At 43.1% G+C, this 16,693-nt stretch overlaps 1 protein-coding gene across 3 annotated transcripts in view; it reads left to right on the top strand.

Moving 5' to 3' along the window:
• The window catches only part of wscd2 (WSC domain containing 2), a 52,970-nt gene that overhangs the window by 16,819 nt on the left and 19,458 nt on the right, over window positions 1-16,693 (top strand). For 2 of the 3 annotated variants that reach the window (XM_070546107.1, XM_070546106.1), the window contains one exon: window positions 15,687-16,602. The exons of the other annotated variant lie outside the window; for it this stretch is intronic. In XM_070546107.1, the coding sequence (XP_070402208.1) occupies window positions 16,212-16,602 (391 nt within the window). In that variant the 5' untranslated portion in view covers window positions 15,687-16,211. The remainder of the gene's footprint in view (window positions 1-15,686; window positions 16,603-16,693) is intronic. 3 annotated transcript variants of the gene reach the window in all.

The raw sequence follows: 16,693 nt of genomic DNA, 5'->3' as shown, positions 1-16,693 counted from the left end.
GTTATATGTGTAGGTGGTTAAAGCAAAACAGACTGCGTACTAAGAGAGAGGGAGAAAGAGGAGAAAAAAGTTTTTCCTGTGGAGAAAATGTTAGATTTGTGTCATGGCTCAAAACACACGTTTATACTGTACTAGATTGGGCTTTTTGGGGTGGGGGTGTGGGGGTGTTGTCGTGCAGAAAGCAAACATTGATACAGCTTTCTACTGTCACTGCTGTTTGATTCAGAACTCATAAATGTGTTGGAGATTTTATTGAGAGCTTCTCTATCATCTAGTCATGACTGGCAGAATAAAAAATATGCATTTAATTCATGATAAGATTTGGGTCGCTCGTTTCGACAAGTTCTACAAATCTACACGTTATTGTAGTTTCAACATTTTCACACACCAAACAACACCTGATCAATGAATATAATGCAATTAAAGGGGACATATTATGACTTTTCTCCTAAGGTTTGCTCTATGGTTGATACAAAACATGTTTATGAAGTTCGTTGCACTAAACCCCTTTCACATTAAGCAATTTCAACAGTTTTAACCTTGACATTTTTAGTACCTTTCAGAATGAGCTCTGACAGGGCTGGAACTGGCCACACCCACCCCTCCCCTGCTTAGGCTTCAATAGGCTGAGAAGCTCTGATATCCTGAAGGGGCTTGGAGTAGTGATGGGATTTATGGCTCTTTCATGGGAGCCGTTCATTAGTTGGTCGTTTACCTCAAAGAGCCGTTCAAAAGACTGACTCCTTTGAACGAAGTGAAGCCAAGAGAGTGGGGGTGGGTATTAAGAGCAACGTGTTCATCCGGTGTCCATGAGGGCACATGTTGTTTGGTAGCATTCCTCTTATGTCAGTCACAGCGGTGGGTGGGGTTTGAGCAGGTGCGCTTTACCAGCTTCCTGGGAGGTTTGTTACAGGAAGACAAGATGAACGGCTCTCTACAGGGACTCGGCTCTCATTGTTCAAAAACCTGTTCAAAAGATTCGATTCGTTTGTGCACGTCACATCACTACCCCCTATAAGTGTTCTGTCTCGTGGAGGAGCTAATTTGTGTGCATCTGAGTGAAACACAGTGAAAAAAAGAACGACAGAAAGAACGGCTATCCCCCATCCACTACTCGGCTCCACACTCTAACCCTACCCCTACAGAGGTAGTAGAGACCAACGTGGCAGCACAAAAGAATGCAAAATGTGAGTTTTGCATAATATGTCCCTTTTAAACTTCGGCAGACTTTAAATGAATTCAGTTTTAAGTCGAGCGAATAAAATACTGACCATGTTCCTGTAAATAAGTACAATAATTTAATGTATTTATGCACAGCACGTTATAAATTGTACCATATGTGCAGATGAAAATTTTTCAGTCATGGTGTCAAGTGAAAATTTTTATATCCTCTCCTGATTAGTGAGATGATGTTTGTTAGTTTGACACCACACAGCTCTTAAAGTTGCAGTTTTTTCCAACCTTGAGACCACCCGGTGGCTTCTCACAGGAAATAGCTTTGCTGAGTTAACAACAATAAAGGAAGTGAGGTTTAGTCGGTACCTGTCTCTTCAAATGGATTTGTGTTAAAGAGCTCGTTAATACGAAGCCTTCAATTCACGAAATCCCCGTCTGGTTCATCGTAACTTGTGTGTCTTAGAAAACAAACACTTATTGTTCCTGACATTTTTCTCTTGCTGTGGGAGGTTGAAGTGAAGAGCTGGTGAACAGCACAGCTGGAGTGGTCTTGCTGAAGGACACTTGAGCAAAGTGGGCACTCGTTGACTCAGGAGCATGAATCTGAGTAGTAGTACAGAGGAGGGACGGTATGCACTCTGCACTGCACCGTCAACCGCTCTGCTGCTTGTTTATCTTTTGTTGCTCTGCCCAACAATTTAGGAGAGATTGTGCAATGAACAAGGACAGCTGTGCTAACATCTTCCTCTGAGAGAAGGCTCCCCCAGCTTTCTTGTTGCAATGAATGATGATGATGATGACTGCTAGTCCTTGCTAATGTCCAACTTTCCTCTTCCCAACGTGAGAACTGACGAGTGTTGGTCACAGTTAATGTTTGTGGTTCAAACTGGATGATCTACTAGAGAATTTGAGGAACTGTAAAAAGAGTCAAATTTAAATTTGCATGCCAAAAAAATAATGGTTTTAGACTTCAAGACAGATTCTGTCTTCATAATGATGTCCTTCATTATTGTAAACCCTGCCTATCAAATTAAAGGTTATCTTGCTACCTGATATTAACAAGTAACAAGTGAATTGTTCAGCTTTTTTCATATGTATTAAAAAAATGTGGAGAAACTATGTTTTTGATGTCCAGCTGTGTGTTTGAGTGTCACTGATGATTTTGCAGCCATATTGCCTGAGTTATACGTACCCTTGCTTTTGATGGATCGCTAAACAATAAGATGACTGCCGGTCAAACAGGTTGTCGGCAGATTGGGAGATTTTTTCCCTCTTTCTTCTCTTTATGAAAATGTACTCTAAGGCAAGGTTCACACAGCAGGATTTTAAAATTGTCGGACGACTTATGAAACTTGAGTGACCCACATAAGTCCTGGTGTGTGTCCGGCCACACGGCTAAAACTACACATGAACCGATTTCACACACGGAGCCAGACTCTCGATTTACCGGTCGATCTACGTCCCAATACTCACCTATGGTCATGAGCTTTGGGTAATGACCGAAAGAACAAGATCGTGGATACAAGCGGCCAAAATGAGTTTCCTCCGTAGGGTGGCCGGGCTCAACCTTAGAGATAGGGTGAGGAGCTCGGACATTCGGGAGGGACTCGGAGTAGAACCGCTGCTCCTCTGGATAGAAAGGAGTCAGTTGAGGTGGTTTGGACATCTGGTCAGGATGCCTCCTGGACGCCTCCCTGGGGAGGTGTTTCGGGCATGTCCTGCCGGCAGGAGGCCCCTGGGTCGACCCAGGACACGTTGGAGAGTTTACATCTCCAATCTGGTCCGGGAACGCCTTGGGGTCCTGCCGGAGGAACTGGTGGAGGTGGCTGAGGAGAGGACGGTCTGGAGCTCCCTTGTTGGGATGCTGCCCCCGCAACCCGGACCCGGATAAGCAGAGGAAGACGACGATGACGACATTCCTCGGTCTGACAGGAAATCTCGCAAGACCTCTTGAGATCACACGTGACTATGGATTAAACAAACATGGCAGCGGAGGGGAGTGCAGCATGTTTTAGTTAACTGGCTTGTTTGACTACACATCCCATTCAAAAGGCAACATGCTTTTTTATCCTCAGAATCAGGACAAAATAATCTTAACATGTTGGCTATTGTTGAATGGTAAATGGCCTTTCTTGGCGCCTTCTAGGGTTCTACCACCAGATCAATATCATTGTCGATTCTGTCTATCCATCCAGTTCCTTATCAGTACCCGAGTAGTTCAATAAGTGGCAAATAACTACCAGTTTATTAATGATGAGTAATCAGTTGTACCTGATACTGGTTGGAAAGATCTTTCCAAATGTTCTTTTTCATGTTCCTTGTGAAGGCAGAGCCATCTTCTTGTTTGATGCAGTGTTGCTTTTGCAAGTTGGGAAAAATCTCACCACAGGTCGGACTTTAGTCACTGGAGTCTGCCAGTGTGGAGGTGTGTATATAAGGCAAAAGACGCTAGCATGTAAGGCAGTGTTAGCTGATTGGTTACCTGCAGTGTTAACAGGAGAGGATGTGCAAACATCACCGCTGCTGCTGCGTTGAACTTCACTAGTCTGGAACAGGTCAAAAACACATCATTCATTTTAAGCTATCCTGTAGTTTGTGTGCAAATGATTTTGCATATTCATAATGTTTCCTCTCTTTGATAAAATATCTACTTTGCAAGTATTTACAAGTTGCCCTGTTGTCATCCTTTCTCGAAAAGTAAAACCAAACTTTTGGGCATTTGTGCCGCTGTTTCCTGCTGACTAAACGCGTAAACTATGCATCATGTATTTGAAAAAAAAAAGGCAAAGGTTTCATTGGAATTGAAACAGTGGGAACCGGTTCTCACTTTCTTTTTTTCCAGAAGTGCGCTGCTCTGGGTGGCTGCATGTTGGAGTAGCTCTGTTGACTATATGTAAGTTTTGCCTTTTCTTGGGCATTTTTTCTTCTAGTTTCTCAAGAAAAACGGTATTTTTTGGACATTTTTCTGTTTCTGTTGCTGTGAAGCTTAGAGGATTTTTACTGCTATTTTTTAGCTTTTTTCACGTTTTGAGCATTTGTTATGATGTGTAACCATGGCAACAAGCTGGTTTACAATCGGGAGCAGCTGATTAATATTGGAAAGGCTGAAATAATACCTCAACTGAAGCCACAAATCCCAAATGAGCTAAAATGCAAGAAGCGTGTGTGCAGAGCGGGAGCAAAATCGAGACAGAGAAAGAGGAAATTCAAACCAGCTCTTCCATCGATCATAATGGGCAATGTGAGATCACTGGCCAACAAGATGCAGGAACTCCAAGCGCTTTCAAGGACTCAGCCAGAGTTTCGGCAGTTTTGGAACCGCTGGAGGAGATAATGCAAAGAAGGATTCTCTAGAGAATCAAGAAAATTATGGACAACCCTGAGCATTCTCTTCACAAGACTGTCCGACAACGGAAGAGTGTCTTCAGTCAGAGGCTTCTTCAGTTTCGCTGCAACACTGACCGCTACTGGAGATCCTTCCTGCCAACAGCCATTGTAATATACAATAACTCTTTGATGACTTGATTATTATTATTATTCTGAGCTACTACAGCAATCAATTTCCCTCTGGGATTAATCAAGTATTTTTGAATTGAATTGAATTGAATTGAACAACAGCTGGTTTTTGATTCCCACCCCTATCTACAACCCCCCGAGGTGCTTTACAACACAACCAGTCATTCACCCAGGCGCACACACATTCACATGCTGGTGGTGATGAGCAACAGCTGCCCTGAAGTACACTGACAGAGGCGAGGCTGCCTCCAATCTCAACCAGCAGCCAAGAGGGTCAAGCGTATTGCCCAAGGACACAACTGTGATGGACTGAGCAGCACTCGTACCTGCAACCCTCCAGTTATGGAGCGGGCACATAACCTTTCTGCCACCGTCGCCCTTGAATTTTTGTCCGAGCAATCCAGACGTGCTATTGAGCTTTTAACACACCACACACAGCAGGAACATCTGACAAGATTATATTTAGATCAGACGTGTCGTTAAGATTGTCTGGAGGGGAGGATCAATTATCGGCATAAGTAGTGAACTCAGTAAACAGCTTTCCAATTTCCTCTGTAATCAATTCTAAATACGTTCCCATTACTAATCATTGCTTTTCTTACATAATGATGCAGTTTGGAAGTTAGCAGAGCACTTTCACCCAGACAGCAGTTGGATTTTTTCAGAAACATAGTTGGAGATCAAAGTTAACATCATTTCCACGAAGATAATTTGGTGACTGACTACTTAATAGAGGGTTCAGTACAAACTGCCAATTGTTGGCATGATTGAGTTTGACATTACACACTGAAAAGAAGATCAGTGTCAGAAATTGTAAAAGGAGTCGTTTGACTGTTTAACATTTTTAACACTGACCCTAAATAAAAACAAAACGCCCACTCCTCAGCGCTGCTGAGGACATTTTCTTAGTGAAATCCGGTTTTATTCACTGTGTGACATGAAAGAATAGAAGAGCCTCGCTCACTTTAAATAATTAATGTAACTTTTTTGCATCATGCAGTTAAAATTTCCCCCTCCTGTGTTTTTTTACGTTAATTGTTGGCTGTTTGAAATGGTTGAAATTTCCACACAACATTTCCTACTTCCCCCCATAACTCTTCCACTCTTCTTCCTCACAAATTAAACATTTGCTGAAACCCTCTGCAATCCCTTCTTAAGTCTGTTCAAGCAGAAAGGACCGAGATTCACAGCAGAACGGAGCTGAGAGAATTCACTTTTAATTAAAGCAGAGAGATCCTCTGTGCTTAGAGGAGGTGTGTAAGGAGAAGAGTGGAGAAAAAAAACAACAGCAAGTAGTCTGAAAGGGGCTGAATGAGGAGCGCCGTTGAGGTTTTGTTAGAAGAAGACATCATTTGGTCTCCCTTTGACAGCATCTCCCTGCTGCAGAATAATTACTACTCTTATGAAGCCATTAGAGAGGACCGGTTCAAGTGATTGTTTCTCTAATGTCGATCTACGTGGCCAAATGGGATCTGGATGCGGCAAAAACTCACACAGAGAACATTTTCTCTCTTCGGAGCTGAAGCATCTTTAGTTTCTGTCTGCTGGCACCAAGAATATGTCATTATTTCCCCCTACAAAAATAATCCGATCTGTCTTTTTACGTTTTATTTCCTGTCAGAACCGGCAAAAATCCAGATGATTTCTTCAGTTTTTGTCTAATTAAGCTGCTGCTTTGTGCTTACAATCACAATGGCGCAATTAATCTGCTCCTTTCATTTTCGTCTCGACTCTTAGTCGGTTATCTGGTGGAAACGTTGATGATCGCCGGCCGTTCAATTACAACGCTCCAGCTTGACACTGCAGTGCAACTGCCAAAGACGAGGATTACATTATTTTTAGACCTTTTAATTTACCTCTTTTCTTTCTGAGAAAAAGGTCACCACTGAGCCTAATGGACCATTCAGCATTATCAGGATTACAATGAGCTTTTTCCCCGCCGAGTTTTTCAGCATCACAGGGTGTGCGCTTAAAAACATTCCCTGCCATTGGTGGTTTCTAACTTTCCGGTGCCAAATGGAATGATAATGGAGAAAGAGGATTTTCAGCAGATGGTGTGTAACAATCGCTTCAGTTTGGTCCTGTCTCTAAAATATGTAGGAAAAAACACTCAATAAACAAGGAATGCAGAGACTTTTGATGCTTCTGCAGATGATAATCAAAGTGAAACAGGATCTAAAATAATATATAAAGGTTATTTGTCTGTGCAGTGGCTGATGGATTGAACCTTCTGCCCAGAAGCATCTCTTAAACTGTAAATGGGCTGCGTCTATCCGGCACTCTTCTGGTGTCTGAGCACTTACCGAACCACTCCTAGTATATAAACTTTTTCAGCCTGTGCAGTGCTTTTTACTCTGTATACACAGAAGAATAAATAGAGGCCATAGAAGAAGGTATTGCTTTTGCCCACAGATGCTATCGACCTTCCGATTGGCTCTGAGCCACACCTGCTCTGATGCTCATTCTGTTGTCTGAGTTTAGGATTAAAGAACGGTTAAAATGGTAAATGTAGTTTCTAAATTAACAGTTATCAGCTATGGATACAGCAGTAAAAGCCACTCTGGAAAGACGTTACCCCCATCATGGAGTCTCTTCTGACATAGTCAGAGAAAGAAGAAATGGACGCAGAAGTAAAATGCAGAAACACGTATAGTTTTCCTGCTGCAGGGGGCTTAATGGAAGTTGTGTAAACTCATCAGGGAAGGGGTTGAACGTGAGGAATGTTCATTTATATGCTATGGTTCTGCGCTGCAGGGCTAATGTCTAAAATTAACTTTAAAGCAGGTCAATGATGTAAGGTTAATGAATGTAAAGTGGAGGCACTAGATGTATTCTGTGGCACCAAAGCACCACTTGACCGCTTCAGGGAGAAATCTTTTTAGGGAGTCTTTTAAAAATAATTTCAACAGAACTTAAAGGTGCAGTACGTAAGAATTTTGCAAATAATCACAAAACAGTCTAATGTCTCAATCATACTGGAAGGAAGGCCCCATTGAAACAGATTTCCTTCTCAGCTGGATGGGGGGTTGGCCGTTCTTTCCCATAGTTGTTGTTTATATTCTGTAAGCCCACGGGCATTTGTACTTTGAGGCTGGCTGGCAAAACATAAGCCAGAAAACAGGAGTGACTCAGAAGTTTTTTCTTGTACCCCATGAAACCATCGCATCTTTTTTTAACTCTAATATTGGGCAAAGAAAGCTAGAGGCTAACGTTGAGCTAACAATGCTAACGGTAAATTAGAAGCAAACAAATCTTAAGCTACCTTTTCAATTACGAACAACTCGATATTACAGTGAAATGTATTTGTTCATCAACTTACTGTGTATGACTCATCTTCACTCGTCATCTAGAATCTTCTGGTGCTGATCCATAACTGGCAACAGCCGCCAAACTCACAGAACAGTAGAGTGTTTTGAAAATGGGCTGCAGTAACCAAATCTGACCACAGGATGTCATTTTTATTTTATTCTTACAAACTGCACCTTTATTTTCTCAACGTGTTAATGGTAGAGTGTCTGCCCTACGACTGGGAGATTGGGGTTCATGACTGATCGTGTCATACCAAAGACTTTAAAAATGGGAGCCATTACCTCCCCTCTTGACACTCAGCTTTGAGGGGGTGGATTAGGGGGCTAAATCACCAAGTTCCCGAGCGTAGCCACCAGTCCCCATCTTTACAGTAAGCATACAAAAGACTTATATAAAACTACAGCCTAGAGGCTCTTTTATGCAATATCAGGAAAGCAGAACTGTCAAGTATACAGGTGGCACAAACGGCCAATCACATGTTAGCAAATATCAGCCGAGCCAATAGATGAGCTTATGGACGGTTCGAATGGGAAACAGGCTTCAACACAAGCAGATGTTTTCCTCTTGGTCCTAGTGCTCAACCAGTGTCTATTTAATATAGCATATATTGTTTTTGGATGGAAAAGAAAGAAAGAAAGAAAGAAAGAAAGAAAGAAAGAAAGAAAGAAAGAAAAATCACGAGGCACTTTACAAAAAAAATTGACGTATTAAAAAATATTTAAAAAATGATTAAAATATGTTTAAAATGAAAACAAATTATAATTGCGAATACAAAAATAACGTAAGGAGAGGGAGAGAGAAAATGAATGGGAAAGAGGGAAATCAGTGGATCCTGGGAAAGGCGGAACCAGAGCAGAATAAGGAGAGGGTGGTGAAGATGGTGTTGGGGTTATACGTCAACGAATAATTTGTAAGCTTTTACTTACTTTTTGGATTCTTCAATACATTCGTAAATATGGAAATATTTACCGATTAATTAATTAATTAGGATATCCGGGGATATCCGCGGGGCACCACCCCTTCTAACAGGGGACAAATTGAATCCAAAACTCTTATCAGTCTCGTCTAAACATTCCGTGAATCCTAACGAGCTGCAGTTGAATAATTCATATAACACAGACAAATCACCTTAGACAGAATCTTAATTGAATAACATTTATTAACTGAATTAATCACTTCAGCTCCTTCTGAAGTGTTCAGCCAACAATATTAACCAACGTATTTTATCAAACAAATAACAATGGATTAACAATGAAATAATGAGACTGTAAAATAATCTGACCCAATGAATGTGTGTTTTAGCTTGAGTCCCGCCAAACACTAAAAACAAGTATGTGTGTTTGTCCCCCTAAACAGGGAAAACCAGAATGTGTGTGTGTGTGTGTGTGTGTGTGTGTGTGTGTGTGTGCGTGTGTGTGTGTGTGTGTGTGTGTGTGTGTGTGTGTGTGTGTGTGTGTGTGTGTGTGTGTGTGTGTGTGTGGGTGGGCAACTTGCACTTTAAACTTCCGAAGCACTTTCAATCACAGTAACTTAAACTTAATTCACTCAAAACACTTCAAAAAGATCAAGAAACAACACAAAAGATCAATCATAAATGAATATCTGATAGTTTGTCAGCCTGGCCACAGCATAAAAACTATTTAAGATACTAAACAATGACAAACAACAAAACTGCTTTCTCTTAAAAGGATCCGATGGCGTTTTTTGGTACAGAGAAGAGAAAACCGATGTAATTTGAAGCAATAGCGCGGTTTTATTGCTTGTTCGGACTAGTAAAGGAACGAAAGAATAGAGAGATAGGAAAAAAAAACTTTGAACAAACGAAAACAGCGAGGCGTCCCCCAGATGTTCCAATCGTCATTCTCCATTGATTTGATGGTTTTCCGCTGCTTTCCAGCCAGGTTCTGTGTCCTCACACGTCTAGAGTCGTAGCAGCGATCGATTTCTCACACATCAGCTGGAGTTGAGCATCAGGAGAGCAGATCTGATGGATTTCCACTGCTTTTCAGCGGTTCGGTGTTCGATCCTCTTCAGCAGCCAGGCCTCCCACGTGCTCACGTTGTCCGGAGCCGTAGCAACCAGTGTGTCCTTCACCGCCAGTTAAACTGGACAAAAGAACGAATAAGTTTCGTTTTCGCTGAAATTTATGGCTTTCAGAGGCTGGCGGGCTGAGACTGTGTGGCTCCCGCACATGCGCAGAACGTGTTTCCGGGGTTCGGCGGTGACGTCATCACATTGCTTCCGGCTCAAGGAATCATGGGAAATGAAGTTGTAGCTGGTGCTGATGCTTAAATATGCCTTATTTCTTTACGCTTCAGGGCGTTTTTGGCACAGTATTTTGGAGAAAATACTGAGTAGCAATTTCTCATGAGGGCAGACCCTCAACAATGGTCACACCAAAACTAGCTTGAACAGGTGAGTTTTCAGCTGCATTTTAAAGGAGTCCACTGAGTCCCCTGATCTCAGGTTCAGGGGGAGAGAGTTCCAGAGTCTGGGGGCCACAGTAGAAAATGATCTGTCACCTTTGGTCTTTAGCCTGGTGCTCTGCACAACCAGTAGGCTTTGGTCACTGGACCTCAGGGACCTGCTGGGGGTGTAGGGACTGAGAAGATCAGATGAGCAGATGGTAAAAAGTGCAGGGGGCAAAAACTGACTTTGGAAAAAGTCACATGCACCCCGTGCCCCCCCTCCTAAAAAAAACCAACTATGCTCATGGGTCCCTGGAGGAACAAAAAAGGAACGCAAGTCAGTGGGATTAAAAGAGCTATATTTTTTCAGGGGACTCATGGTCCGGAAGTAGATGGGCGTGGCTTAGGCTCCCTATGAGTTTTCACATGGAACAATTTTACAAATATCAGTCTTTTGGCAACAATCATTTCTTACTGACTTAAGCCTGATTCATGCTTCTCCGTCAGCTCCAAAAGGGAGAGACACGCACGCACGGACGGAGATGTTTTGCCCTCATACTTCTCCGTCTCCTGGGGAGTGTTGCACCGCAATACCCCACCAGGACAACAGAGGGCGTAGCGCTGTTCTGTGGTATCCTGTCATGTATCCGGTCCAAGATAGTGTGTTTATATTGTGTTTCTTGTATATACGAGACTTTTTAACACAGACAAATTTGTCTCTCATCCTCCTCCACCTCTTCATGCGCTCGCCACCTCTAAACCCACGTTTCCTGTCATTTCCATCCACAAATAAAACGCTTGATGTGCATATTTCACTCCTCCAGTCACAGGGGATTAAAAGTTCATATTTTTAGAGTATTTTTATTCTTCAAGCTTCTCCGTGTCTGCCGCTAGTTATCCTCGGCTCTCTTTATGTTTTTGAGGGCACAATGGCGGCGGTGTAGACAACAGTGGCGTCCTGACCAATCACAAGCTTGCATTGTCCATCTCGACGGACGGATGTTTTGAAAAGAGAGGTCGACTCCGTCCGTCCTTGCGGAGCTCTCCAGCAGGCCCGCAAGGACGGATATTGGCGTTGCGTGTCTCCGCACTAACGCAGACGGAGAAGCATGACTCAGGCTTTACAGCCAATCAGCAAGAGTTTTCCTCGAGTCCCGCCTAGTTCAGCTACTTAGTTGAACCCTGAGATGACCCAGAAAAGCGGTCTCTTTTGGCCAGCCTGGTGAAAGCTTCTACCCTGAAGCTCTGAAGTTCCGACAGTGGAAGCGGGCCTTATGCCATTCACTGTTGTGTCCACAGAACAATCAGGTGTTTTCAAAATGGCTGACAAGAAAAGGGGAAACCAAACCTGTAACATGCCCCAGGACAGCTTTTGGCAAACACTAAGAGAAGAAAAATGCTTTGGCAGTATGATCCTATTTTACTGAAAGCAGCAACTCTAGCTTTCAAGCGTCCTGCACTTCTAAGACTTGACATCAGCGCTGATCCATGCACTTGAATTGGTCGTGCAGCGCAGCAAAACTTTGGCATTGAAGTGGTTTATTTAAGCCTCAACACTTTCTCGTATAGACTGTAAGCATTCCTTTTCTTACTGACGCAGCTCAGGAGCAGCTGCCTGCATAAACGTGTATGTTGACATAAAAGCAGGCTGAATTTCTGCTTGTGCCTGCTTTTCTCTTGCATTTGTAATCCAGCTAACTATGTGGAACCACCTTTTTGTAAGCGTGAGCCTGCAGACTGTTTTCACTGGCGCAGAAATGAGATCTTCAGTTTGATTTGATCAGACAAACACAGCTAACTTTCATTGGCAGGAAGAACATGAGGATAGAGGTGAGACAGGCCCCAAGGTGAGGGGAGGGTAATTCTGACGCCTGACAGACAGCACCGTTCAGGGCGATAGGGACAAAAGGGCAATAAGACAAACCTAAACAGCTTCCTGTCCCACTAGCTGGCACCAGAGCGCTTGATGACCTCGTCTTCCTGCTTCTGGTGATCATGTTCCCACAACAACAGTGTTTCCCCTTCTTTTGAAGCCTATTGTTGAGTGTTTTTCCTTTAACTGCAGTCCAAATATAACCTTGCTAACACTTGTTTTCCTTTGTTATTCCAACAACCGTAAAATATCCTGCAAGAAGAACCAATTTTCAGCTTTCAGAGAACATGGCAGCTAATTTCCTCCAGGTGGTGTGAACTGCAGAGGGGATTGTCCCCGTCGGGACGCCTCTTCCACCTCCTGGTGAGAGGAATGATTTGTGTCAAGCCAGAGATGAGGAAATAGGAATCGATCTCATCTGTAGAACAAAGTAACAGGACTGAATATTTAATGAGCTTCTGTCATGAATCCAAACTCCTCATTTCAGGTCCCGTTGATGCTTGTGAGAAGACTTTTGAAAGCTTTCTCTTCTGTTTCATTTGGTTTGTTCAGCTGCTATCATGTAGAACGTTGTGTTTCCAAGAAGTTTCTCCGTCTTTCTATGCACCTCTCCCTGTTTGATGAAGCCCAGAGCCAACATAAAGAATATTCATGGATTTGAATTGTGGAGTAATTTCCCTGCAGCACGAGCAGAGCAGGCTGATGCTCCTGCTCCACGCAGATTCAATATCCCACCGTAAATCTGCTCTGATTAAGTTGTCATTGAATGGCTGTTTTTAAAGAGTTCGTGTCCACTTGGGAAAAAAAAATTAGCAAAAGTTCTCTCTGCCTCAGTCATCCTGAGTTTTTAACTCTTGTTTTATCTCCTAATCAGGGCCGGCCCACGCATTTGTGGGGCCCTAAGCAAGATTTTCTTTGGGGTCCCCCATACAAATAAGTCAACACCAGATGATTCATTCTTCCTAGACAACACTTTGTGTTTATGACACCCACTATCTTTAGCATAATTTCTAAGCAGCTTACATCATGCCCGTGTTATTATGGCTATTCATTTGACTTAGCAAAGGAACAAAAATGCGCTAATTAATTAGCATTTCCAAATGCAGTGTTATTTAAGTGTGGTAAATTAATTCAACTATTTGAAGGTAACATCAAGAGATAAACACTGAATTTATAAAGTGACATTTACTTTAAAGAAGTGACATTTACTGTCTTTTCCTCTTAAAATTTGGACTAGATGTGTAAAACATGCTATCACCACACCATAAAACCAAATGAAAATATAGGAAATAATATTTAAATGTTTTTGTTTGTATTATTAAGTTATGAAAACATTAAGCCATCTTGGTGCTTTTTAGGGGAGACCTATGGCAGCATGGGGGCCCCAAGTTGCTTAATTTGTGTATGCCTTGGTCTGGCTCTGCTCCTGATACATTTCTATCAGTTGTTGTGGATGTTAGAGACTCTTATAATAATGTTCAAGTCTGTTATGCCTTTAATTGTTATTATCAGGTAAAAGTCAGTTAGCCTTTGAAAAAACAAGCTAAAAAGAGGAAATGATCTTACCTGTTGTAGATACGTTTCTGGAGAAACTACAACTAGAAGCATATTTTCATCACAGCTAAACTCTGTTTTTCCAAACTGAGGAAATTCAAAGACCTATTTCCAGCAGGTAAGCAGTTAATTATTCATTTAAATCTGAATTTCCCCTTTAAGTCAAGCTCAGATCTTCATTTTTGCTGTGAATATTTTACATCTGCTGATTCCATTTTACCTCGTTAACTGAACAGAGTTTAGTTTGATTCAGTGTTGCGAGGAGAAGTAAATTATTAACAGGAGTAATTAACCTGTAAGGATGCTGTTTCATTCATGAAGGGGCACAGAGTTGGGTATCGCACACACATTTCCTCCGTATATTCTCCTCTACAAACCCATCTACTGTGTTTTCTATGAAAAGGTATCGCATCAGCTTTTTAACCCTTTTTAACAACTCATAATCTCTCTGCTGCTTTTTTTCAGGGTAGGTGCCGATGTGGGAGCAGCAGTTTTTGTTTTTCTATTGACTCAGAGTCTAAATCAAAAATAAGATTCCTAATCCCAGTTTTTTGCGTTCTTCACCTGAAATATGATCTATATTTCTTTCCATGAAAACAAACAGAATATTTATGCTTCTTCTGTGACTTCTTCAATATGTTTGCTCAGCTGCTGATCTGTGGAAATGAAGAAATGATCAAACTGTGCAAAAAGACGTTCGTGTGGATCGGAGGCTGCTCGTGTTCATGGGAAAGAAAATGAAACACCTAACTCATCCATCCTGTTGTGAACAAACAGAAAAGTCACAACCATGTGCTGTTATTGATGTTGGCCGTGTTTTCATTGGTGTGAAGGGACCTCCAACCTGCTTCTGGCCCTAGATTTTTATCTGGACTGCTGATAAGACAGTATCAGTGTCAGGGCACCAATAAAACACCCACAGAACCCCAAACTATCCTGCTAAACTCCTGGAGATTCATTCATTCATGCAGCCATCCTCTGCAGCTCCACGCAGGAAATCTGTTTCTCTTTCTGCGCGGATGCTGCAGGTTGTTGGAACGTTCCGGGTGTAGCGAGTCAGAGGAGGGGAGACGAGAGAGCGGGGGTGGGGGGTTGATTGCGCTGCCACTGAGGTTTCAGGTGACGAGTACGGTGCAGATTTGTCCCCAGAGTGGACAGAAAGCCACCAGGCTGTGCGTCTCCCTGAATGTTTCTGGAAAATTCCGTGACCTTGAGGAGTGTTGCGTTACACCTCCCAGTTGAAGGCTCCTCGGCTCGTACCAGAACAGAGACCCCTTTGAGGGAGGCTTCGGACTTTTTGTATAGTGAAGGGGGAAAAAAAAGGCCGTTGTCAGTAAACCTCAGAATTATGATAAGTAAGAAGAAAATCAGCAGATGAGTTGTTTTCCCCCTGCAGATTTTTAACCTTTGCACACTTTGAGCCCGTTTGCTCTGATTCTGTCACTTCACAACATCCAGATTTATGTTTTTAATTTTCTTACATTCCCTCTCATGTTAGATCTCAGACAGCTCGGTGGAAAGGCTCCAGGGTAGATCTCTTGTTTATCTCCCCTCACGCGGCCTCGCCTTATTTACCAAAGATGATGCACAACTCCACACTTGATATGTTCAGTGTCTCCTTCAAAACACTTTTATTGCTTTTAGTCATCATCTTTGATTCCTCCTCCCTATATATATTGTTATTTGTGAATTATTTTTGTTTGAGAAACATTTTCCATGCAAGAGGGGAGATTTTTCTGATTAATCCAAAGCTTCCCAGGAAGTTTCTAACCTTAACTTGCTTGTCCTATCTTCTACAGCTTTCTCTGATGTGCTTGTCCTCTCTCTCCTTGTGTGTGTCTTTACTGCAGATGTGTGTCTTTTTGCCAGGATCATCTCAGTGAATAGCCGGCTGCACAAAGCCGGAGGATCTCATCTCGGCTGGTAAATAAAGCCTTCTTCCTTCCGCGCAGCGTGGGAGAAAGTGCTGCTGCAGTGCTGCTGTGGTATCTCCTCACAGGCTGATAACTGGATTGAAAGCAGCACTGGCCGATCATCTTTCACTCTGAACCACTCACTTTTCGTGCCATGCCCCCGTAGCCGGCTGTGAGAACTGGACTGTCGGTGGGAACGAGCGCCAGCTCTCATGTGGACGAGGGGCAGCGAGGCACAGTGCGCCCATGCAGAGCATCTCTCTTAGGGGACCGAAGATCCACACATGATTGAGAAGTCATGCGATTGCTCTTGGATGACCGTACAAGATTAAGACACTTTCACTGACTTTTTTTCTCCCCAGTAGGGCTGTGTGGTGGGATCAGACATAAATCTGGAATCGAATCTTGCTTTATGAGTTTTCTTCACTGTGAGAGAGTGTCAGAGTGGCCGAGGAAGCCAGCATGGCCAAGCCTCTCCTGAGGATACAGCGGTACTTCTGCAGGAAACCTGTCCGATTCTTCTCCCTCATCCTCCTCTACCTGACTGCGGGGAGCCTCGTCTTCCTGCACTCAGGCTTCATCGGGGACAGCGGCTCTAGGGCCCGAGGGGGCAGAGTCTCTGCCGTTGCTTCAGAGACAGGCGGCCGAGCTTCATTATCGGACACCCGGGGGATCGGCATTGTGAGTCGTGTGTTAAGGGAGACACACAGGCCGGGGCGGAGGATTGGACCTCGTTGGATGAGAAAAAGCGGACGGCAGGGCTACAGCACGGAAAGGAAGGGGGGGGATTACGCCAGCAGCTGGAACCGGGCACTTAAAGGACGCAATGCCAAAGAGATTGATGATGGGAGAGGTGAGATGGAGACCATTTGTGAATTATTTCAGCTCTCAGCTTGTTTCCCAACCCTCACTTGTGCAGTAGTGAACCCTTTCAGAAAAAAACC

The sequence above is a fragment of the Nothobranchius furzeri genome, chromosome 17, assembly GCF_043380555.1.
Source record: "Nothobranchius furzeri strain GRZ-AD chromosome 17, NfurGRZ-RIMD1, whole genome shotgun sequence".
Classification (NCBI taxonomy): Eukaryota; Metazoa; Chordata; class Actinopteri; order Cyprinodontiformes; family Nothobranchiidae; genus Nothobranchius; species Nothobranchius furzeri.
Note: the sequence above shows the minus strand (reverse complement) of the source record. Positions and strands in the feature narration are given on the sequence as shown.